The sequence below is a fragment of the Megascapheus bottae genome, chromosome 2 (genome assembly GCF_031878675.1).
Source record: "Megascapheus bottae isolate mThoBot1 chromosome 2, mThoBot2.hap1, whole genome shotgun sequence".
Classification (NCBI taxonomy): domain Eukaryota; kingdom Metazoa; phylum Chordata; class Mammalia; order Rodentia; family Geomyidae; genus Megascapheus; species Megascapheus bottae.
The window spans coordinates 48,988,866-49,011,911 of NC_143510.1; the positions used below are offsets into that span (position 1 = coordinate 48,988,866).

At 47.0% G+C, this 23,046-nt stretch overlaps 1 protein-coding gene and 1 long non-coding RNA gene across 2 annotated transcripts in view; one reads left to right on the forward strand and one right to left on the reverse strand.

Annotated features, from left to right (window-relative positions):
* The first annotated feature begins 777 nt into the window (after window positions 1-777).
* Smim41 (small integral membrane protein 41) lies at window positions 778-4,434 on the forward strand. Its single transcript, XM_090355880.1, has 2 exons — window positions 778-1,047; window positions 3,665-4,434. The coding sequence occupies exons 1-2, from the start codon at window positions 786-788 to the stop codon at window positions 3,802-3,804; spliced, it is 402 nt and encodes a 133-aa protein (XP_090212006.1). The 5' UTR covers window positions 778-785; the 3' UTR covers window positions 3,805-4,434.
* A 7,045-nt stretch (window positions 4,435-11,479) lies between these two features.
* Window positions 11,480-23,046, reverse strand: part of LOC150066856 (uncharacterized) — a 39,660-nt gene continuing 28,093 nt past the window's right edge. Inside the window, exon 3 of the long non-coding RNA XR_016539308.1 lies at window positions 11,480-11,554. This is a non-coding gene — a long non-coding RNA (uncharacterized LOC150066856). The remainder of the gene's footprint in view (window positions 11,555-23,046) is intronic.

Sequence of the window (23,046 nt, forward strand, 5' to 3'; positions counted from 1 at the left end):
GGAGTGGGGGTAAGTCTTGAAGTCTAGGTACCTTGTTTTATCTTTCATCTCTTATGTGCTGGAATCCAGAGGAGGCATGGGTCTGCTTGTCTGCCCCAGTATAAGTGTACATCATCCAGACACTTCAGGCTCCTGGTTTGCTTCATCTCAGTAGGGCCATCTAAGCAGTGGTACTAGTCCTGGAGCTTAAAGTCAGGGCCTTGGTGCTGTTCCCTGAGCTGTTTTTGCTCTTGGCTAGGCTTTTTGGTACATAATTAGAGATAAAAGTCTTGCAGAGTTTCTGCTCAGGTTGGCTTTGAACTATGATCCTCACATCTCAGCTTCCTGGGTAGCTAGGATTATAGGTCTGAGCCTCCAGCACCAGGGTAGAAACTCCTTTTTTTTTTTTTTTTCCTGTCCTGAGGCCTGCCCAGTAGGCCAGCACTTCCAGCCTGTAATTGGGATAGGCTTTGAATAGTCCCGAGGGAGGTGTTAGCTCTTGGCCCTCTTTGCCAAGGGAAGAGAGCCTTGGTGACATAGGATCTGAGTTTGGCTGGCTAGATTGGCCTTGGGAATTAGGAGAAATGCACCAGGCCTAGGAGCTCTGCCTGTTGAGGGAACCAGTCAACACCGGAGGAGCCTTTCTCTAGGAGGCGCTTGAGCTCCATGGAGTGAAGTCGTAGGGCTCCTGAGACCGCCTCCTGAGCCCCAGCTATGTCTGGTTCCGCCCTCTGGCCCACCCACCAGCCTAAGCTCCTGCACATCTGGCTATACCTCCTGCACATCTGGATAGCAGGCGTAGGAGCATGAACAGCTCGCAGGTGGGTGCTGTGGCCCAGGCTTCCTGGCTGAGCTGCTGCAACCAGTCTGGGGAGCTCCTGCAGCCCCCCTCGGGCCCTGGGCCTCGCGCAGTGCAGGTGGCTGTGCTGGGCGTGCTGTCTCTGCTCGTGCTCTGTGGAATTCTGTTCCTGGGCGGCAGCCTCCTGCTCCGAGCCCAGGGGCTCACCGAGCCACTGGCTCTAGAGTGGCGCCCTGCCCTCGGGGCTGAGCCTGGGAGTGCCGGTGAAAGTGATGACTAGGCAGCGTTCCCATCCTATCTGCAGCCTCCTCCTTGCATCCCAAGGGCACTGGGCAGACGACAGCTACTGATGGTGCCCAACAGAGGATCCTTCCTTCAAACTCTTGGGCTTCGTACAGGTGAGAAGCCCTGGGCACAAGTAGATAGGGTAGTAGGGAGGCACAATGGAGCCTTTACCTTTATTAAGGGTACCTCTCTGGGTACCTGTCTTGAGAATCAGCTAGGCTGCTTTCCTGCTGGGCAAGTCCAAGAAGGGGCAGGCACAGCTGCAAGGTGTCTCTTCTGGTCTTCTGCCCAAGCCATCCTGCTCCGCCCCAACTTAAAGAGTCCTGTTCCCCCTTTTTCCTTTTCCTAGGAACAGATGGCCATTGTGAAAAGGGGGAGAGGGCTCAACAGACATCAAAAAGGAGAGAGTCTGAAAGGACCACTGCATGCTTTGGAGACTTTTCTCAGCACCCCATACTCTGTACCTATTCAGCCCCACCAGGCTGTAAGCCCCCACCTAAATTGCCCGGGCCCTGCCCTCAAACAGGAGCCACCACTGGCTTTGGGGTTGAACGCTTCTTCCTGAAGACTACCCAGAAGAGAGTCAGAGAGAAATTCCTCAGATAGCTCCCGCTGAGGAATCCAAGATGTCTGGGTGCCCCCCGGGATCCCTTTCCCAGGTTCCTATAGCCCAGAGTCAGGAGCTTTATGTGGTGTGAGATTGGAAAGGTTCCTGGCAGCCGGGGATCTTCAAGAGCACATTCCACCAGGAAGTGGAGCTGAGGATTTCCAGCTGTGGGGGCTCTCTGTGGGTCTCCTGTCTCCCTCAGTCCAAAGACAGGAACCATCTGGAGAGAAGGGCCTGGGTGGCCCAGAAGACAAGGTAATTCCAGGCCAAGGCCATCCCCTACAGAGTCGTGGGCTGGGTGGGGGAGTGGCAGACCTGTACGGTTCCTCTCCTTGTTCAGCTGTGTAGTTAGGGGATCTTAAGGCTTCTGTGGGTAGTGATATTAGTTGGGGGTGACTCTAGCTATGGATGCCCCTTTCAACCTCTCCCCCTGCTTGCCCTAGGCAGGAACAGGGTCCTAGTTTACCGGCAAGTCTGCAGGATACATGAGGAGAGGCTGGGGAGGGACAGTCAAGGGTGTGGGTAGGAGCAGCTAAGGAAGCTGTGAGGCTCAACATGTGATCCATCCCTGCAGAGCAGTGCAAAGATTGGCACTTATCCTGGGCAGGGCGTCAGGGCCACACTAGCCTTGTGATGTGCCCACTTCTCACTTCTGGGATGCCACCCCCAATCCCTTGTGTGCATGTGAATGATCCTGGCAACAGGACATTTGGTCACTCCCTACCTCACTTTGCTGGGCCTGGAGAAGCAAGTTCCCCAGTCCTCCAAGTTTTCTGCTCCACTCGTGCTACCTTTTCCCCTTTCCACCCTGTGTTTTCCTCTTCTTTCCCCAGTGGGAGGGAGGCTCTCCAGATCTGAAAACCCTTCCCTTTTACAAATGGGAAAGCCCAGAACTTCTGAAAACAGCTCTGGAACTCAGAAACAAATGACATGACCATGTGAAAGGCAGAGCTGGAACTGGACCCTTGGGCTCCAGAGCTGGGACTTAATCTATATTCATGGTGTCCCTCCTGCTCTTATCTTTCTTGCTCTGTCCCTCTTCTCTTGACCTGATGTCTCCCCACCACCCTTTGAGATACCAGTGTAAAATAGCCTCTATCCCAAAGAAAGAGCCTTTACACAAGTATGTGCACATACATGCACACACACACACACACACACACACACACACACGGCATGTAGTTTATTGTCAGGGTTCAAGCTCAAGCTTTTGTATCACTGCTTGTCTTGGCCCTGATTCCCCAGGCACCCTGCAGATAACTTTATTGCCTCTGGAACCATTTTCCTGATGCCAGGTAGCCATTCCCTAGCTAGCTAGACTCAGCTTTCCTGGCCTAAGCCTGAAAAATGGGGAAGGGTTTAGAGATTAGCTGGAATAAACATCCACAAGAAAGATCCAGGTGGTCAGAGCTGAAAAGCTGGCCTTTTATTCAAGTTCCTGTGGTGTGAGGGCTGATTAGAGGGCCGTCTGTGTCCCCAGCAACATCATGTCTGCTCACACCCGTGACAGGGTTGGGGGTAGATGAAGGGGATAGGCAAAGGCTTTCTTCAGCTTCCTGTCTTGGATGCCCTCAGTTTAGTGTTTGGAAAGGAGTGGTACTTGCTGAGGACTGAAGTGTTCCCAGGGGAAGATACTGAGAAGTTTCTTACAGAACTGTGGCCCTAATCAAGGCTGTGGACTGAATGATGTTGAAAGGATTTGGAAAACCTGGAAGTGGGTATTATCACCCCACCTCAGTCTCAAGCTGGGAATGAGGGGAGTTAAGATACAAGTCTGAACTTTTCAAGAGAAGCCAGACATGAGCTCCCAGACAGCTCCACTAGTCAGTGCTATGCATAGGATAGGACTGGGGTCACCTACGGGCTGAAATATTAAGTTCCCTCCAACCCCATCATTCCCCCTGGGCTCTAACAGGCTGCAGAGTTTGGCTCATTTTCTCCTTGGTCTCCAACAGCACAACCTCCCTTACAGTGGGAGAGATCATCTCTTACAGATTCCAGTGCCATGTGTGAGCTGCATCCTGGAGGGCTCTGGACAGCAGCTGCTGTCCTGGTGCTTCCAGGGATGACTGCCAGACCTCTGGACTATGATGATTCTCCGTTCTGGGATCCTGGCACCCACTGTTTCCTCTGAGCTGCTCCCCTCTGCCTCCTGAAGGACTCCTCCTGTGATCCTGAGAAGTCCATGCTAGGTGTTTGGCTGCATACCCTGGGCTTAGAAGTGACCACCTGGGCCCTGGAGTGTGGCCTAGTGATAGAGTGCTTGCCTAGCATGCAGGAAGCCCTGGGTTCCACTCCATGGAACCACATACACAGAAAAAGCCAGAAATGATGCTGTAGCTCAAATAGTAGAGTGCTAGGTTTGATTCGAAAGCTCAATGACAGTGCCCAGGCTCTGAGTTGAAGCCCCAGGAAAGGCAAGGGGGAAAAAAAGTGGCCTCACCTGACTGATATAATACTCAAAGACTTTGTACCCACCAGGCCTTTAAACGAAGCCCTGTTCTGTCCTGGGCAGGGCACCAGTGATCAGACAGCTCTGTGATCTGTCCCTACAGGAGGGCTGTAGGCCGTTGGAAGCCTAGGGTACCCCCAGAAACCAAGCATTGCCTTATCACTTTCTATGATTTGCTATTAAATAAACCATAACTAAATACTTTGGATGTGGACTATTTCTAGCTCTTGACTAGGAATTGGTGGTTTGTTCCCTCACTCTTCCAGTGTGACCTGTTTCTGGTATATGCTGAAATAGATAGTAACCTTAGCCAAGGTTTCCTACATGGATAGGTTCTTCTAGCTTAGCAACAATTTATCCTATCTATTGTAGTATTTATCTGGATAATAGCAGATGAGATAAAAATTAAAGACCTGCGGCCAGGAGTTTAGCCTAGCGGTAGTGAGCATGCACGAAGACCGGGTTCCATTCCTTGTACCACACTCTATAGAAAAAAGCTGAAATGGTGCTAGTGGCCAAGTGGTAGAGCTCTAGCCTTGAGAAATCCCAAGGACAGTGCCCATGCCCTGAGTTCAAGCCCCAGGACTAGCAAAAAAAAAAAGAAAGAAAGAAAGAAAGAAAGAAAGGTGCGGGGAATTTGGCCTAGTGGTAGAGTGCTTGCCTAGTATGCACAAAGTCCTGGGTTCCATTCCTCGGTATCGCACACATAGAAAAAGCTGGAAATGGTGCTATGGCTTGAGTGAGTTCAAGCCCCAGGACTGGCAAAAAGAAAAGGAAATAGATTATGAAGCCAGGTGCAGTGGCTCACACCTGTAATCCTAGCTACTTAGGAGGCTGAGATCTGAGGATCATGCTTCAGAGCCATCCCAGGCACTAAAATGTCTGTGAGACTTTTATCTCCAATTAACCACCAGAAAACTGGAAGTCACACGGTGGCTCAAGGGGTCGAGCACTAGCCTTGAGCTGAAGAGCTTAGGGACAAGCACTCAGGTCCAGAGTTCAAGCCCCACGACTGACCAAAAAGAAAGAGAGAGAGAGAGAGAGAGAGAGAGAGAGAGAGAGAGAGAGAGAGAGAGAGAGAGAGAGAGAGAGAGAGAGAGAGAAACATTTGTTTATTTGAAATAGGAAAGGGAAGCAGAGAAAACAAGATGAGGGCAGGGGGTGGGGAGAGGGAAATGGGGACAAAAACATGAAAAAGTATCAATGTGTGTAAAATAATGCACCTTCTATCTAGTGAATATATCTGTAACCCTTCTATTAATTACAATTTAAAAATATGAAGAAAAAGAAAATGACTCTCATGTGGACACTGTGCTGCCTCCCTGTGGCCACTGTAGGCAATAGCAACACTTCATTCAACCAGCAGTGACTGGGCATCTTGCTGGACTCCATCCTAAGCCCAGTACTAGGGGAGATGAGAGTGGATTTTGTGCACTGAGTACCAGGTCACAAGTTTTTTTGAACCCCACTATCTTCATGAAACAGAAGAAACAATATTGTTGTGAGGATCCAATAAGGTAATGTGCTTCTTCCAATAAAGGCTTTTTGCACAGTAATTATCATGTAGCATTGATTTCCTTAAGTCTGACCATTCCCAGAGGGGACAGTGGCAGGGCAGCCTGGACTGAAGCTGCTGTTTATCTAGGATGGGGTTCATTTGTGAGTGGGAGCAACTGGAAATAAAGTGGAAGCAAGGAGACAGTTGTCAAAAGCAAACCAAAATGGTAGTTACCAAAGCTTGGAATGCAGGCCTTGGTTGTTAGCTGCATGTGAGGGATGAGGATGAGGCAGAAAGGATCACAGCCTGGATCCTGGCCTGGATAAATGAGGGGGTGGTGATGCCCCTCACTGAGGTGATGAGTTATCTTTAGGACTTCCTTAGTCTGAATTTACTGCCTGCATGATTCAGGGTCTAAGCAATGGCAATGGCCTATTCTTCCTTGGCCTGGTTCTGCTTGCCTACATGAGCTTCAGGCAATATAGCCTGGCAATCAAGAGCAAGGATTCTGAAACCACACTGCCTGGATTTGATTTTTTTGTTTTTTTGCAAGTCCTGGGGCTTGAACTCAGGGCCTGGGCACTGTCCTTGGACTCTCTCTACCACAAGGCTGTGTTCCAAGGCCTGGATTTGAATTCTGTGTATTGTGTGGCCTGAGCAGGTACTTAACTACGCTGTGCCTTGATTCCTTCATTTTTTAGACTGGGGCAATAAAATATAGCACATACCATTTTGGATTAGGATGAAAGGCCAATCAGACCAGGCACAGGTGCCTCTCACTTGTAATCCTTACTATTCAGGAGGCTGAGATCTGAGGATCAAGGTTCAAAGCCAGCCCAGGCACAAAAGGACCTGAGATGCTTATCTCCAATTAACCTCTAGAAAACAGGAAGGGTAGGGTGGTAGCCTTAAGCTAAAGAGCTCAGGGACAGTGCCCAAGCAGAGTTCAAGCCTCATGACCCACAAAAAAAAAAAAAAAAAAAAAAAAAAAAGAAAAAGAAAAAATAATTTAAAAAAGAAAGGACAGTCATTGCTTAAGGAGAGTGCTTGTTGAGTAATTGAGCCTCAGCATGAGATAGGATGTTGGCTTTCAATCTATCAGGAAAGAGGAGTCATTCCATTTCACACTGTCAAGAGCTGGGGTCTGCTGTGAATAAAGCTGTTTAACTCTGTGTTGCTTAACCCTAAAGCAGTGCTATCCCAGAATGTTCTAGACCTTAATCACATGCACTACTTGGGTTAGGACTGGAATGCACCCCAAACACAAGATCCAAAGAAAGAGACTGTCTGCTCATCAAACTCAGGCCTATTTAAAGCTGGGCTCTGGTGGCTCACATCTCTAATCCTAACTACTCAAGAGAATGAAATCCGAGGATCATGGTTTGAAATCAGCCCAGGCAGAAAAGCCTGTGAGACCATCTCCAAATAACAAGTAAAAAGCTGTAAACAGAGTTGTGGCTCAAGTCATAGAGCACCAGCCTTGATTGAAAAAGCTGAGGGACAATACCCAGACCCTGCAGAGTTCAAGCTCCTGTACTGGTACATAAAAAATGAAACCATATTGAAACAAAAGAAAAAATAAAAACAACAATGACAAAAACCCTGGATCTGTTTAGTCCTGGGTAAACATGCTGAGTGGTCATAAAACAACCCATGGCTGCTGAAGAGGGGCAGGAGCAGAAGGGTGACTGAGGAATCCAAATCAACCCTGAGGGACCTCAGGAACAGCCTAGGGGAGCTGTCAGGTGGGCAGCTCAACTGGGAAAGTTGTGGGCTGCAATGCTGCTAGAGGTAGAGGATGGAGCTGTGAAATGGGTCAGATTTAGATGGGGGTACAGTCCTCATAGACCATCACTTAAATAAAGAAGGGGCAGGGGCTGGGAGTGTAGCCTAGTGGTAGAGTGCTTGCCAAGCATGCATGAAGCCCTGGGTTCCATTCCTCAGTACCACACATACAGAAAAAGCTGAAAGTGGTGCTGTGACTCAACTGGCAGAGTGCTAGCCTTCAGAAAGCTCAAGGACAGTGCCCAGGCTCTGAGTTCAAGTCCCCAGGACTAACAACAAACAAACAAATAAATATATTAATTAATTAATTAAAGGGGCAGGGAGCAGTGCCAGAAGCTGGGGGAAATCTGCAGATGGTCTCTCAGGAGTGTCATGGAAGAGGAATTTTGGGAGTAGGAGCGTTGGCCAGAAGCATCCAAATCCCTATCCCAGATCTGGGGTGCTGGGAAGGAACTTGCAGCTGGGGATCTGGGAGAGGAAGCAATGGGGAGACTCCAGACTCCCTGCTAGCCCACCACTACCTTTCAGCCTCAAACAAGGAGTTCAAGTAGAAGAAAGTGGCGAGTGACTTTCTCCTGGGCTGCAGAACCTGCTGTATGAGGAGAGTGATGACGTGGTATATATGCACATCTTAAGCACATGTATGTGTTTGCATGCACACACACAATACTTTATGTTGTATGAATGTTTTAATAAGTACGTGTCTCACATGTGAAGCCAAAAAATTAAAAATAACTTTTTCTTTCAGGTCTGAGACTATGACTTGACCTGCATACCTGCCACTTTTGGTCATTTTTCAGCACTCTACCTCCTAAACCATGTCTCCAACCCCCCAAACAACACTTTCCTTTTCTTTCTTTCTTTTCTCTTTTCTTCCTTTCTTTTCTTTTCTTTTTTTTTGTGCCTGTCCTCGGGTTTGAACTCAGGACCTGAACACTGTCCTTGGGTTTTTCTCAAGGCTAGAATTCTACCACTTGAGCCACAGGACTACTTCTGGCTTTTCTATGTAGTAGTGAGGAATTGAGCCCGGTCTTTGTGCATGCTAGGAAAGCAATCTACCACTAGGCTGACCTCCCAGCCCCAGAAACAACACTTTTGCCAGGTGCTAATGGCTTATACCTGTAATCCTAGCTACTCAGGAGGCTGAGACCTGCGTATCATAGGTTGAAGCTAGCTTGGACAGAAAAATCAGTGTGACTTTTATCTCCACCAGAAAACTAGAAGTGGTGCTGTGACTCAAAGAACACTAGCTTTGAGCAAAAAAGCTCAGGGACAGTGCCTAAGCCCTGTGTTCAAATCCCCTGACAGATAAAGGAGAGGCTGGAAGTAGAGAGGTGACTCAAGTGGTGGAGCACTAAACCTTTCTCCTCCAGGGCTGGAGCCTCCTCTTGTGGCCACAGAATTCGAGGACTGAGGCTTCAACTATGTATTTCATATGGAGGTTCTTACTCAGAATCCCTGTATTTTTTTTTTTTTTTTTTTTTTGCTCATTCTGGGTCAAGGTCTGGGCACTATCTTTGGACACTTTTTGCTCAAGGCTAATGCTCTGCCACTTAAGTCATAGCACCACTTCCAGCTTTTTTCTGGGTATGTGGCATCAAGGAATGGAATCCAGGGTGTGGTGCATGCCAGCTGAGCACTCTACCACTAAGCTGTACTCCGGCCCTTGAGCTCACTCTTGTCCTTGGTTTGTTCCCATGGGCATGTTTACTAAGGTCCCTCATTTCATTGCCTCTCCCTTAGACCCTTCAGTTTAGATTCAGTTAGACAGTTACCCACAGTCACTATCATTTGCCTTTACTTTGTTCCTTCCATGGAACAGTCCAGGAAAAGCCTAAATAAACATCATGCCTAAAAATAAAATCACACATCTATCTGGATAGACTATGGCACAAAGAATGGGTGTTGGGAGCCAGAGTGGAATCAAACTGTACCTTGATTTGCATCAGACAATGGCTTTATTGTCTTATTGTTTTCTGGCCTTATTCTGTTTAAATGACCTGAGATTTACCATATGAATGTAACACCTGGAAGTTCCCTGGGTCTCAAGGAGGGAAGAAGCTGGAGTGAAAAATAAACGAGGCAGTCTTTATCTGGACTGCGGACATCCCTGACCCGGTGTGTCTGTCTCTCTTCTATTTCTTCCTAGTCCTTGCCCCCTATTTCAGGAACCCCAATCTGCGAACCCTGGTTTGCTGCCGGTTGGCCCCGGCAAATGGGTACTAGTCACACCCCTTCCCCATCTCAGTGTGGTCACGACTCCAGCTAGCCATCTCCTTCAAGCCTTTCCCAGTCTCAGACCCCGAGTCTCCTCAAGATCCTCATTGCCTGCGTTCTCCTAGACAGAGAATCCATCTGGGGGCTTGCCCTCTGGCCCCTCTATGTTCCTGCTCTGCCTCAGCCTGTACTGCCAGCATCCTCCTGGCTTCCTCTGTTGGTTCCAACATCACAACACACTCAAGTTTCTTTTACCTTAAAATAGCCTTCTTGTCCCCACCGCCTCCTCCAGTTTCTGTCCTATAGCCAAGTTCTCCAAGGAGCTGCCTCATGCAGCACCCTATTTTTCTAGCCTTCCGCTCTCCTTTCAGATCTCCTCAGCCTGGCCTCTACCCTTTCCTCCCAGTCACCAAACTGTAGGTTGTTCCATAAAAGGCAAGTGTTCAGTTCTTACCTCCATGTGCTCCTGGCTGTTTCCATGGCTGCTGAGTCCTCACTGGGCTCCAGAACACCAGAGTCCAACCCTGGTCCAGCTTCCTTTACCACAGAGCCTAAATTGTCCCCTTCATTAAGAAAGTGAGATGGGCTGGATGCAAGCTTGTAATCTTAGCTACTCAGGAGGCTGAGATCTGAGGATCATGGTTCAAAGCCAGCCCAGGCCAGAAAGTCGACGAGACTCTGATCTCCAATTAATTAGCTGGCAACAGAGCTGTGGCTCAAGTGGTAGAGTGCTAGCCTTGAGCAACAGAGCTCAGGGACAGCATTTAGGCCCTGAGTTCAAGCCCCAGGAGAGGCATAAAAAAGAATGGAAGAGGTCAGGAGCATGGCCAGGTGGTAGAATGCTTGCCTAGCATGCATGAAGCCCTAGGCCCAATTTCCTTGCATCACATAAACAGAAAAAGCTGGAAGTGGTGCTGTGGCTCAAGTGGTAGAGCTCTAGCTCTGAGAAAGCCCAAGGACAATGCCCAGGCCCTGAGTTCAAGCCCCAGAACTGGAAAGAAGAGGAAGAAGAAAAAGAAGAAGAAGAAGAAGAAGAAGAAGAAGAAGAAGAAGAAGAAGAGGAGGAGGAGGAGGAGGAGGAGGAGGAGGAGGAGGAAGAGGAGGAGCAGGAGGAGGAGGAGGAGGAGCAGGAGGAGGAGGAGGAGGAGCAGGAGGAGGAGGAGGAGGGGGAGGGGAGGGGGAGGGGAGGGGGAGGGGGAGGAGAAAGAAAGAAAATCTGATGGCTTGGTGAGATTCATGACTAAACCTGGCTTCTGGCATGCCTGTCTGGGCTTCTTCAGCACCCTCACCCCTCCTTATTTGGGCCCTGGGGAGCCTTGATTTTCTTCCTTTACGACAGGCCAGATAAGCATCTCTTGGTCTCTTCTAGCACCTTGTGGCCAGGTCTCCAGGGTACTGTCCTGGGCCTTCCTCCTAGCCAGCCCCCTTCCTTTCCCAGCCATACTGAAGATAGGGAGCTGGTTTTCTGGCCATTGGAGAATAGAATTTCCTGTTCTACAGAGCCCTGCGTTCTGTTGCTAGGGGATGGTCTGTGAGCCTGCAAACACAGGGGTAACTGCAGATACTTATGGTGGTCAGAGAAAGGCTCCCCAGGGAGATGACATTTGAGTTGAGATCTGACCCATCAGGAAGATTCAGCCAGGGACGAGTTGGGCCATGGTGTTCCTGCCAGAGAGACAGCAGGTGGAAAGGTCCATGATAGGAATGGTTTTCTCATGTCTGAGAAAAGGAAGAGGGCTGGTATGCTAAGGTTTGCGAGTAAGGGGAATGGGAGTCACAGGATGCTGTTGTTGTAAGGTGAGAATACAGAGAAGCCACGTCTTGAGGGTTCAAATCTTAGAGTCTTTATTAGAAGGCCAGTGACTGCATGGTGAATTCCTGTCTCAAAGACCAGCAGCCAGAAAATACACTTAATACAGCTGGGAAACAGACCTGAAAAGAAAGAAACAACAAGCCAATTCAGCTCTGATGGAGAGTTGAATTGGGATGCTACAGTGACTGGAAACATCCAGGAGACAGGACACAGGACACAAACATGGAGCTATGTGGCATGGTATAATGGTGCTGAAATGGGTCTAGACCTAAACAGGGTCAGGGGAGGTGGCAGGGTCACAAGAAACTCCCCATCCCAGTCACTGGACCAACAAGTCCAGTAACCTGTCAGTCAGGTGTCCACCCCTGACTTCAGGGGTTAGACAAGATGTCAGCTTTTCATTCTCTCTCTCTATGCTAAGCTTTCCTAAGGCTATGCTATCTGCATTTCTTTGAAGCAGAGCCCTCATCTTCATTCAATGAATAGCCTCTGTCTCCTCTAGGCTTTTCAGCATGGGGGGAGGCTCAGTCTCCTTACTTCACTGTAGGGAGGAAGGACTGCCAGAGCAGGGTTCAAGGAACTTTACTTCAAAACACATCTTTTCTCTTCTCCATGTTATCCCTAGCAGCTGTCCTTGGGTCCCTCCCTTGCTCCTCCCCATCTTTGCAGCCAGTCCATCTCCCCAAATGGTTCATTCTACCTCTTATAAAGCTTTGATCCTTGGCCAGGAGTTTGGCCTAGTGATAGAGTGCTTGCTTAGCATGCACGAAGCCCTGGGTTTTATTCCTTGGTATACAGAAAATGCTGCTGTGTCGTTAGTGGTTAGCATGCTAGCAGAGAGGGGGGAGGTGGGGAAGAAAGAAGGAAGAAAGCTGAGGAAGGAAGGAAAGCAAGCAAGCAAACAAGCAAGAAAGAGGGGCCAGAAGTTTGGCCTAGTGGTCGAGTGCTTGCCTAGCATACATGAAGACCTCGGTTTGATTCCTCGATACCACATACATAGAAAAAGCCGGAAGTGGTGCTGTGGCTCAAGTAGAGCTCTAGCCTTGAGGAAAGCCCAAGGACAGTGCTCAGGCCCTGACCTCAAGCCCCAGGACTGGCAAGAAAGAAAGAAAAAAAGAAAGAGAGAGAGAGAGAGAGAGAGAGAGAGAGAGAGAGAGAGAGAGAGAGAGAGAGAGAGAGAGAGAGAAAGCTTTGACCCAAGCTGAGTGCTGGTGACTTACACCTACAATCTCAGTTACTCAAGAAGCCTCTGAGGTTTGAAGTTCAAAACTAGTGCAGGCAGACAAATCTGTGACACTCTTATTTCCAGTTAGTCAACAAAAAGCCAGAAATGGAGACCTGACTCTAGTGCCAGTTTTGAGTGAAAAATCTAAGAGTACGAGGCCCATTGAGCTCCACCTGTAACCCTAGCTATTCATAAGGCTGGAGATCTGAGGGGAACAGTTCAAAGCCATCTCAAGTAGAAAAGTATGTAGAGACTTATCTTAATTAACCCCCTGCCCCACCCCACAAACCGGAAGCAGCTCAAATAGGAGAGCACTAGCCTTGAACACATTAGCTCAGGGCTAGTACCTAGGCATGGAACTCTGAAGCTGCACTGTGAGCTCTGAAGGCTATCTCAACATCATTCGGAAGACTTAAGAGCTTGGGCCCCGGAAGATCAAATGGTCAAGGCAAGACAGAGGTTCAAGAGCCATTTGAGCACCAAAAGTTTAAGACCTTTGAGATAAGATGAAAGTGCTTCCCTCCACTTCCTAAGGTAAGGGAGTCAGTTATGCAAACTCTGTCTCATGGTGATGATTTTAACTTAAAAGATGGATTGATACTTCGTCTCTCTAATACATGTACTCATCTCCCCTGTATTGAACTACATAAATAAGCTTGTTAACAGGGTGGATGCTGGACTCAGTGGTGCCCCTCTCCTACCCACTCTCTCTCTCTCTCTCTCTCTCTCTCTCTCTCTCAGTTCTTTGGCCCCGGGGATCCTGGGGATCCTGTTTTGTGCTGCTCTTGGTTGTGGTTAGTAACATTCAAGCCCTAGGATTGGGGCTGGGGGAGGAAGGGGGAATGTGAAACCCTGAGTTCAAGCCTCAGTACCAGCATGTTTATGCACAAAAAAGCTTGACTTGGGGCTTAAAATGTGGCTTAATATAGTGCTTGCCTAGCATGCATGAAGCCCTGAGTTTGATTCCTCAGTACCACATACAAAGAAAAAGCTGGAAGTGGCATTGTGGCTCACGTGCTAGAGTGCTAGCCTTGAGCAAAAGAAGCTCAGGGACAATGCCCAGGCCCTGAGTTCAAGCCCCAGGACTGGCAAAAAGAAAAAAAAATGACTTAGCCAGCTCACTCTTATCTGCCACACCAGTCCCAAGGTTCTCTCTTTACTGTTGGTCCTTCTGTACTGGTTTCCTCAGACTTCACATCTTATGCAAATCTGTTACCCAGGCTTCAGGTAGCCCTCATGCACAGGTCCTTATCCCAGGTTATTTCCACAAGAGTTGCTCCTGGTGTGTGTGTGTGTGTGTGTGTGTGTGTGTGTGTGTGTGTGTGTGTGTGTGTGTATTGGGGGGTTCAGTTCTGCTCAGTGTTTTTCTCTCTCCTTCTGATCATCACAGACCTCACTCCTTTCCAAGAGCCACTCCTCATTTGAAGTTGGTAGCCTACACGAACCTTCACATTTTCATGACTTTAATTCCATGCCTTGCAAAACAACCTGACTCAAAATGCATGTACTTCCTTCTTGGACTAGCTTTCATGATCATACATTATTAGCTGAAAACTTCTCTTCCTGAGCCATCTGCTCAAATGCCAGCTCTATTAAGAGAGATTTTTGCTGTTTTGCTCAGTACACATTGAAGGCTGTATGTATGTCTGTAAATATATATATGTATATATATATGTATGCATACATATATACATACACACAATAATGTATGTGTATGCATGTGCATGTGTATTGGTATTTGGGCCTGAATTCAGGATCTGGCTACTGCCCCTTAGAATTTTCTTTTTCCTCTCTCTCTCTCTCTCTCTCTCTCTCTCTCTCTCTCTCTCTCTCTCATTAGTTGTGATATTTGAACTCTGGGCCTGAGCATTGTCCCTGAGCTCTTCAGCTCAAGGCTACCACCCTACCCCTTGAACCACAGTGCCACTTCTGGTTTTCTGGTAATTAATTGGAGATAAGAGTCTTACAGACTTTTTTAGTGCCGGGGCTGGCTTTGAACCACAATCCTCAGATCTCAACCTGCTGAGTAGCTAGGAATGCAGGCATGAGTGACCTCACATGGCTTCTCTCTCTCTCTCTCTCCCTCCCTCTCTCTCTCCCTCTCTCTCTCCCTCCTTCCCTTCCTCCCTCCCTACCCCCTCTCTCTCCAGTCCTGTGACTTGAACTCAGGGCCTGGGCACTGCCCTTGGACAGTTTTTGCACAAGGCTAGTGCTCTGCCACGTGAGCCACAGCACCATTTCTGGCTTTTCCTGTGTATGTGATACCAAGGAATGGAAACCAGGGCTTTGTGCATGCTAGGCAAGCCCTCTACCACTAAGCCACATTCCCAGCCCATGTCTCTTAGAATTTTTAGTTTAGACTGGCATTGTACCACTTGACCACGTAAGCCACAGCTCTACTTACAGCTTTAAAAAAAAATTGTTATGGGGCCGGGAGTTTGGCCTAGTGGTTAAAGTGCTTGCCTAGCATGCATGAAGACCCAGGTTCGATTCCTCGGTGCCACATACATAGAAAAAAGCCAGAAGTGGTGCTGAGGCTCAAGTGGTAGAGCTCTAGCCTTGAGAAAGTCCAAAGACAGTGTTCAGGCCCTGAGCTCAAGCCCAGGACTGTCAAAAAAAAAAAAATTGTTATTAGGGCCGGGAGTTTGGCCTAGTGGTAGAGTGCTTGCCTAGCATGCACGAAGACCCGGGTTTGATTCCTCGGTACCACATACATAGCAAAAAGCCGGAAGTGGTGCTGAGGCTCAAGTGGTAGAGCTCTAGCCTTGAGAAAGTCCAAGGACATTGCTCAGGCCCTGAGCTCAAGCCCAGGACTGGCAAAAAAATATATAAATAAATAAATTGTTATTAAAGAATTTATTAACATTGATTTTTACATCGTATTTCAAATGTCATGTTTAACAAACAAAGTATTCAAGAAGGGAAGCTCTATATGCAATCACTGGCACTTAGATTTTAGAACATAATTAAAATTAAGCTGAGGGTTTGTATGTCATAGATATATATTAATATATGTAATAAAACATTATGTCTATAGAGTATATAGCCCATCATTGAGTTTTTTGTCTATGTAGTTATGTTTATATCTCCAAGACTGTGTTTATAACTTGGGTATGCAAATATTGATGATATTAAGGATACCATGTGGCTTTATTTTTTTTTTTTGCTGGTTCAGGAGGCTGAACTTGGGGTCTGGGTATTGTTCCTGAGCTTTTTGCTCAAGCCTAGTACTCTACCACTTGACCATAGCTCCTGAAATAAGGTGGCTGAGTCTAAGTAAGGAAACTGAGTCACAGCCATGCTAACACCTACCCAGGTGCTGGGGTCTGGGGGCTGCTCAGACATCCTGGCGCCTCTTGGCTGGAGGAGGGAATTCTCCACTCTGTCCTGGAAAGCCTAGTGCTGAAAAGAGGCTATTCATTAAATGCAGATGCCTAGCCTCAAGGTGAGCAGGAAGGCTCTGCCTTGTGAGAAAACAAAGCCTTACAAAAGGGGATTTGGGGTCTGGCTCTTGTCCTAGTTGGGGAGGGAAAGACCCCTTCCCCAGGTGTTGGGTGGTGCCTGCAGCCTTGGAGACAGGGGTAGGCACTTGGCTGGTAGGTTACTAGGCCCTTTAGTCCAGTACCTGGGACTGGAGCTTCCTGTGACCCTGTCCCCTGCTCTGAGTCTATTTAAGTCTGAATCAGCATAGGAGCCAGGACGCCATTACCACGGGTCTCCATGTTCTCCTATCAGCGAATTGGCTTACTGGTATTGTATCTGTTGTTTCTGTCACTTCATCTCTGGCCTCCTTCCTGACTGCATTGAGTGTGTTTTCTGGCTGCTGGCCTTTGAGATGGGAGTCCCCCAGGCAGTCACTGACTGGCCTTTTTGTTTTTAATGGGTCATGGGACTTGAACTCTGGGCCTGGGCTCTGTCCCTGAGCTCTTCAGCTCAAGGCTATGCTGTATCCCTTGAGCTACAACACCATTTCCCGGTTTCTGGTCGCTAATTGGAGATAGGAGTTTCAAGGACTTTCCTGTCCAGGCTGGCTTCGAACTGTGTATGAGTCTCAGATCTTAGCCTCCTGAGTAGCTAAGATGACAGGTGTGAGCCACTGTGTCCGGCTTAAATTTTTATTTTTTTGCCAGTCCTGGGGCTTGAACTCAGGGTTTTCCTCATGGCTAGCACTCTACCACTTGAGCCATAGCACCTCTTTGGCTTTTTCTGTGTATATGGTACTGAGGGATCAAATTCAGGGCTTTGTCCTTGCTAGGCAAGCACTCTATCACTAGGACACACTCCCGACCCTCCAATCTGGCTTTTTTTTTGGGGGGGGTGCTTAATTGGAGAGGAGAGTTTCCTTTGATTACAGATTGAAGAATAGGGGGAGCTGTAAATGTCATAGTTCCTTTGTTTTCTCATGACAAGAAAAAATAAGTATCACCTCCTAGAATGTGCTAGAACCCAAGCGAGGCACATTGGATTTGATCACATGATCTGCTGCTTGAATGACTTAGAGAAATGTCCCAGCAGAGTTTAAGGGGAACAGCTGGTGGACTTGCAGAAACTGTTGAAGAGCTAAAAAAAGCGCCCCCATTCTGAAGCAGCAACTGTCTTGTTTTTTATCTAAACTGTGAGTGACCCAAAAGTGCACCCAAATTAAAGAAACAGAATTGTGGTGCCATTAAGTCCCAGGAACTGACCTGTCTGTGTTAAAATTAACCAGAACTCTGTGTAAATTCAAGGGATGGCATTTGTTTTCCAAAGCAGAACTCGCACGTAAATTCAAGGGATGGCATTTGTTTTCTAAAACCATAAAACTACCCTTAGACAGCTAATTAGGACTCTACTGGTATAGGAATCCCCCTTAGCTCCAACCGCCCTGAACTGTCCCTAACCCCTACCTTATCTCATTCCAATAGCTGATTGCTGTGTTGATGTAAATCTGTAGTCTGCCTTTAAAAGCCCTGTAGAAAAGCTGTTCAGGGCTTCCTCCTGGGCTCCCGCTGTATGGGAGTGTAGGACGGAGCCCGGAGCTAGCCCGCCTGAATAAAGCCTTGCTTTTGCATTTCGGAACGTCTGACTCTCGGTGGTCTCTTGGTGGTCGTCCTGAGACTTGGGCATAACAGTTGGGGGCTCGTCCGGGATACCCCCAAAGACCCCCGAGACCCTAGACCCCGAAGGTAAGGAAACAGCGCTGTTGATTTGTCTTGTCTTGTCATCTGTCTGTCTGTCTCACTCGCTTGAGGACGGCCGCTCCAACTCGTATTTCTCGAAGGGATTGCCGAAGCGGACGCGCTTGTACGGCAACCCAGGAGGGACTGGGAGACGTCCCAGACCCTCCACTCGTAGAAGGGGATCCCTGGAACCCCTTCCTAGTAAATTGGTACTCGTAGGGCGTAAGTCAGTCTGGTTTTTGACCAGCACTGACCGGGAAGGTCTCCTAACCGAGACTAAATTGGCCCACCTTGATCTTGGGTCTGCTCCTTCTGTTTCTCCACAGGAGTCAGCAGACCAGCGTGGGAGATCTCCATCTAGTAAGTCTTGTAAATCTCAGGCCTGTGTGTTTTGTGTCTTCTTGATATTTGTCTTGCATATTGTTATTTTGTGGACTGAACGACTGACGAGACTGAAAACCCTGGGTGATACTCCATCTAGCCCTTGGACTTGACGCTAGCTCACTGGAAAGAAGTTAAGGAAACAGATCAAAACCAAAATGTAACTATTAAGAAAGGAAAAAGAAAAGTTATACCCGCCCGTCCTCCAGGGAGGGAACGCAGAGGACGAGACATTTCCCCCTTCCTACTCCCCACCCCAGTTAACTCCACCTAAGGCGCTGAAGGAGAACTTTGAAAATGAAAAGGCTCCAGCTGTGCCCTCCGCTCCAGCGGGTCCCGCCCAGTCAACTCGCCAGAGCCTAGGAGTTACACCTCCTCCTAATTCTGCTGCTCTTCCCCTTCGCCCTTTAGGTCCTGAGGATGCAGATGGTCAGCAACAGTTCCATTACTGGCCTTTACAATTGGCATACTCAGAACACCCCTTTCTGAGAAACCCCAGGATTTAATTCATTTGCTTCAAACTGTTCTCTTTACCCACTAGCCAACCTGGGATGACTGTCAGCAGCTCCCGGGAGTTCTGTTCACCACCAAGGAAAGGAACAGAATCCTAGAAAACATCAAGAAACTTGTCCCGTGCCCCACGGGAGACCCCAACACAGACCCTACCCAGAGCCTTCCCTTCTGAACACCCCAACTGGGACTACTATGAAGCAGGAGGTAAGGAGCGGCTCCAGGTCTATCGCCAGGCTCTGTTGGCAGGTCTCAAGGCTGCAGCTCGCAAGCCTACTAATATGACCAAAGTTTAGGATGTTAAGTAGGGTGCTACTGAAAGTCCAGCAGCTTATCTAGAGAGAGTCATGGCAACCTTCAAGCAGTACATCCCTTATAATCCTGCGCTGGAAGAGAGCAGACAAGCAGTTATTTTAGCCTTTATTAACCAGGCAGCACCAGACATCAAGAAGAAATTGCAGTTCTTGGAATGACTAGGCGATAAAGGACTAAGAGAACTAGTAGCTGTGGCACAGAAAGTATATAAGAGAAAGAGATTTTCTTCCACCAATGCATCCCTTTGTAGCAATCAGGCAAGGTGTGTCTTTACAAGAGAGACAGGAGACAGGAAAGACAGATAAAGAAGAATTTAGATAGACAGCAAAGCAAATGGAGCAGGTGCTCCTAGCCACCATTGGCAAGCCAGAGGATAAAAATAGAAGACTGAAATTAGGGAAAAACCAATGTGACCAATGTGCTTATTGCAAGAAAGAAGGGCACTGGGCCAAAGAATGCCCCAAGAATAGAAGGAAGGACTTTCAACCTTTGTCTCAAAAGTAAGTCAGGGAATAGCCTCTGCCCTGGGGTCAGATTGGAAGTTGCATTGTGCTTACTGACCCCAGAGTTCAGGACAGGTAGAAACAATGAATCGGACCCTGAAAGAGACTTTAACCAAATTGGCCTTAGAGACTGGCGTGGACTGTGTGTCACTTCTTCCTTTTGCTCTATTTAGAGTAAGGAATTCTCCCTATCATCTAGGCTTTAATCCTCTTGAAATAATGTATGGACACCGCACACACACCCATGGTTCCTAGTCTCCAGACTGATCTATTAACTGACCTGGATGATGTTGAATTTTTGCCTACGTTTGATTATCTACAGCTCGTGTACAAGAGAGTGTGGCCCCAACTCAAAGCCCTTTATGATTCTGCCTCTGTCCCTACCTTTCCATTTGTTAAATTCCTTATGTAATTAAGTTGTCTTGTAAAAAAAAAGAGTTTTGTTTCAAACCGGGTTCTCACCTGCAAGGGAAAAATTGGCATAAAACTGCCCCTCAATTCTAGGGGCCACAGTTGAAAATCATATGACCGTGTATGGATGGAGCAGCAGCCTATTGGCAGAAAAACAATTGGAGCTATTAAAATTAGTATAGAAACAGCTTCAAAATTCCCTATTTCTGTTACCAAAAGGGCCAGGAAAATACAGGTTTATGCAGCCAGGCCAGGGCTCCCAAGTCTTTCATCAATTCCTGATAATTTGTATGCTATTGAGATAAAGGATTGTTTTTGTTCCTTTTTTTTCCCCATTCCTCTTAACAAATTTTTTTTTGGGGGGGAAAGATGCCCAGGGGAAAAGCAAAGGCCTCCAGAGGTAAGTAGAAATCGGCCGACCTCCTGTATGTCTGTGTTTTGTTTTGTTTTGTTTTGAAAGTGCACTGTGGGCCTAAAACAGAGAGGAAAAAGTTGGATGCAGCAAGCTCTCTAAGGCCTGGGTGGTCAAGGGAAACCTTAACCCCACTTCTGGGTTTCTTGTTGGTAACAGAGCTTGTCTGAGAGTCCCACCAGCAAGATAAATCTGAATCTAAGTAAGCTGTTTGGTGAGAACATTCTTCTGAGTTCATGTTTTTGTGTTAAGTGTATCTGATGGAGTCCAATTTTCTTGTTATAAGTCAATGTCTGGTTTTGTTTGAGAGCCTTTTGTAGGTAGGTTAGGATGGCCCCTGCCTGCGGGGTACCAGGGAATGGAAATCTCTGTAGGAGAGGCGCCTTCTGAGTTCAGGGCACCATGGTCTTTCCAGGCATGTCATCAGAAGTTTAGGAGTTACTTAAAAGCCTCTGCTTCTCTGTCTTGTTCTGGTTTTTCCTTGGGTATTTTTCCTTGTGCAGTTTTGTCTTTGAAATTGTACCAGTTCTAAATATGTGGTTTTTTTGTGTGTGTGCTCACGCACACATCTTTGTTATCTATTTGAATATTTCTAGGAAGTAAAAGTTTTGGCCCCACCGGGGGTAGGTCTAGGGCCTGGTATGGCCCCTCCCCCTTGCTGCAGTTGACGTGAGCCAAAGTCAGACAAAGCAGCTGCAGACTTAGTCCAGTTACCTTTTTCCCAACAACCTGCTGAAGTGACAGTCTGGAGGCAGTTAGTGGCAGGACACAGACTGCAGTCTTAGTTCTCCTAGGTTTAAGACTCCCACCCAACTTTCATCTGCAAAAAGTAATATGTCTGATATCAGAAACAAACTCTGGAAGAATAAATTTCAGCTAAGTTGCCTTGTTAAAAAGCTTTGTTTTAAAACCTGGTTGTCACCTCTAAGAATAAGATTGGAAAAAAAAGAAAAAAAAATCCTCATGATACTAGAATTTCCGGAAAATGAACGGCCGATATTAATTTTGCGCGCTTTAAGATCTTTGAGTATGAATGTGTGTGCGAATGGGTGTGAGTGAACAAGTTCAAGGTTAAATTGTCAGCATGCTGTGTAAAACAATGGATGAGCTCATATTTGAAACACTAAGGCAATTGAGTAAATCTAAGTGTAAACTTCAAGAAAAAGTATTAGCTTTCAATGTTCTACAGTGTCTCAAAGGATTATTGCATTATTTTAAAGAGAAACTGGTTAATAGGATTTTTCTAAAGATTCTGAAATCTGAATTAAAAAAAAATCTGTTATTGTAATGCATTGAACTGTTTACATTGTAAACATTGTAACTGTTTAGCACAGAGGTATTAGGGAATTTGGAATTTATTACCTTGAGGTCCAATTTGGAGATAAGTGTCAGAATTTGTTTATCATTGTCAGAGGTGATGTGATTAGTGTTTCTTAACTGCCCCCTAAAATGTATTAAATTGGGAAAAGAGTTTTTAAAGGAATGTTTAAAAGTTTATCTTTGTATGATTTGGTTTTATGCCACCGGATTGCAATTGAACGTATTTTAGAAAAAGAAGAAAACTAAGTCCAGACTTAGACTTTTGGTGTACTGAGGATGTTTGTAGTTCTTGCATTAAGGAAAACTTATTTGAGTTTAAACTGTCGTTGGAGTTCTAGGCAGTAATCTAGACTGCAGAAAAAAAAGAGAGAGAGAGAGAAAGACTCTTCTAAAAGGAAGCCTGAAGGCAAAGGGGGGTTTCTTGGGCCCTTAAAGATTTTTCAAATGCAAATAAAGGCTAAAGTGTTAATTGTTCAAGCAAACATCAGTAAAAGTTTTAAAGAACATTGGAAATGGGTTTCTGAACAAAATTTGAAAGTGAAGTTGTCCTAAATGCTTGTTTCAAGAAAAAAAAAGGGAAAATTAAGACTACCAAAATGATTGCTTAATTGCTATTTAGCCTGCTCTTGCAAGTCTTCTTACAGCAGTTTCCAGCTGGCCCATGGAGAAGGACAGCAATCCTTATTCAGATGTAACTTTGGCTCTTACCAAGTTCCAGGTAAGCTCATGCTTAGAGACTATTTCTATGTTGACCACTTGTTGCCTTAGTTGGAGTAAAGTGGCCTCTTGTAAGACTCATTGATTTGAAAGCTGCAGTTTCAAGCCAGCCCGGGCAAAGCAAAGTCCCTGTGAGACTGTGGTGTCTAATCTGCCAGCAGAATACTGGGGCAGAGTTGCTTTGGAGCTCAAAGTGGCAGAGTGCTAGCCTTGAGCTGGAGAGTTGAGGGACAGTACCCAGGCCCCGAGTTCAAGTTCAGCAACCAACAAAGTGAAATGCCAATGGGATGTTTATCCCTGCATGGAGAGACACTACTGGGACAAAAGCCTCCAGGTGTAGAAAGCCTCTACTTGGATGGCAGAGATGGTGTCAGATCCTAGAGTCACTCGTGTTTGGCCATTCAAAATTAATCAGAGCCGGGAGGTCATAGAATAGTTTGTAAGCATGCCTTACTAATGCCCGTGCCTTTCATAACTGGGCAGGAACTTGTTAATCATCTGTGATAGTGGGTAGTTTAAAGTCCTAACTGAGCGAATTTTGATTTGACACCAGCCACAAATTCAGGAAAGTTTGTGGATGTGAGGCTTGTGTCCTTATTATCTGTTTAGATCTGGCAACTGAAGCATAGATAGAGTCGCAGGGGTTAAGTTCCCCAGA

Coding starts and splice junctions, on each gene's coding strand:
- Smim41 (XM_090355880.1), top strand. CDS start 786: ATGAACAGCTCGCAGGTGGGTGCTGTGGCCCAGGCTTCCTGGCTGAGC. Junction 1,048..3,664: donor GCCTGGGAGTGCCGGTGAAA/GTGATGACTAGG, acceptor CATCTCTTACAG/ATTCCAGTGCCATGTGTGAG.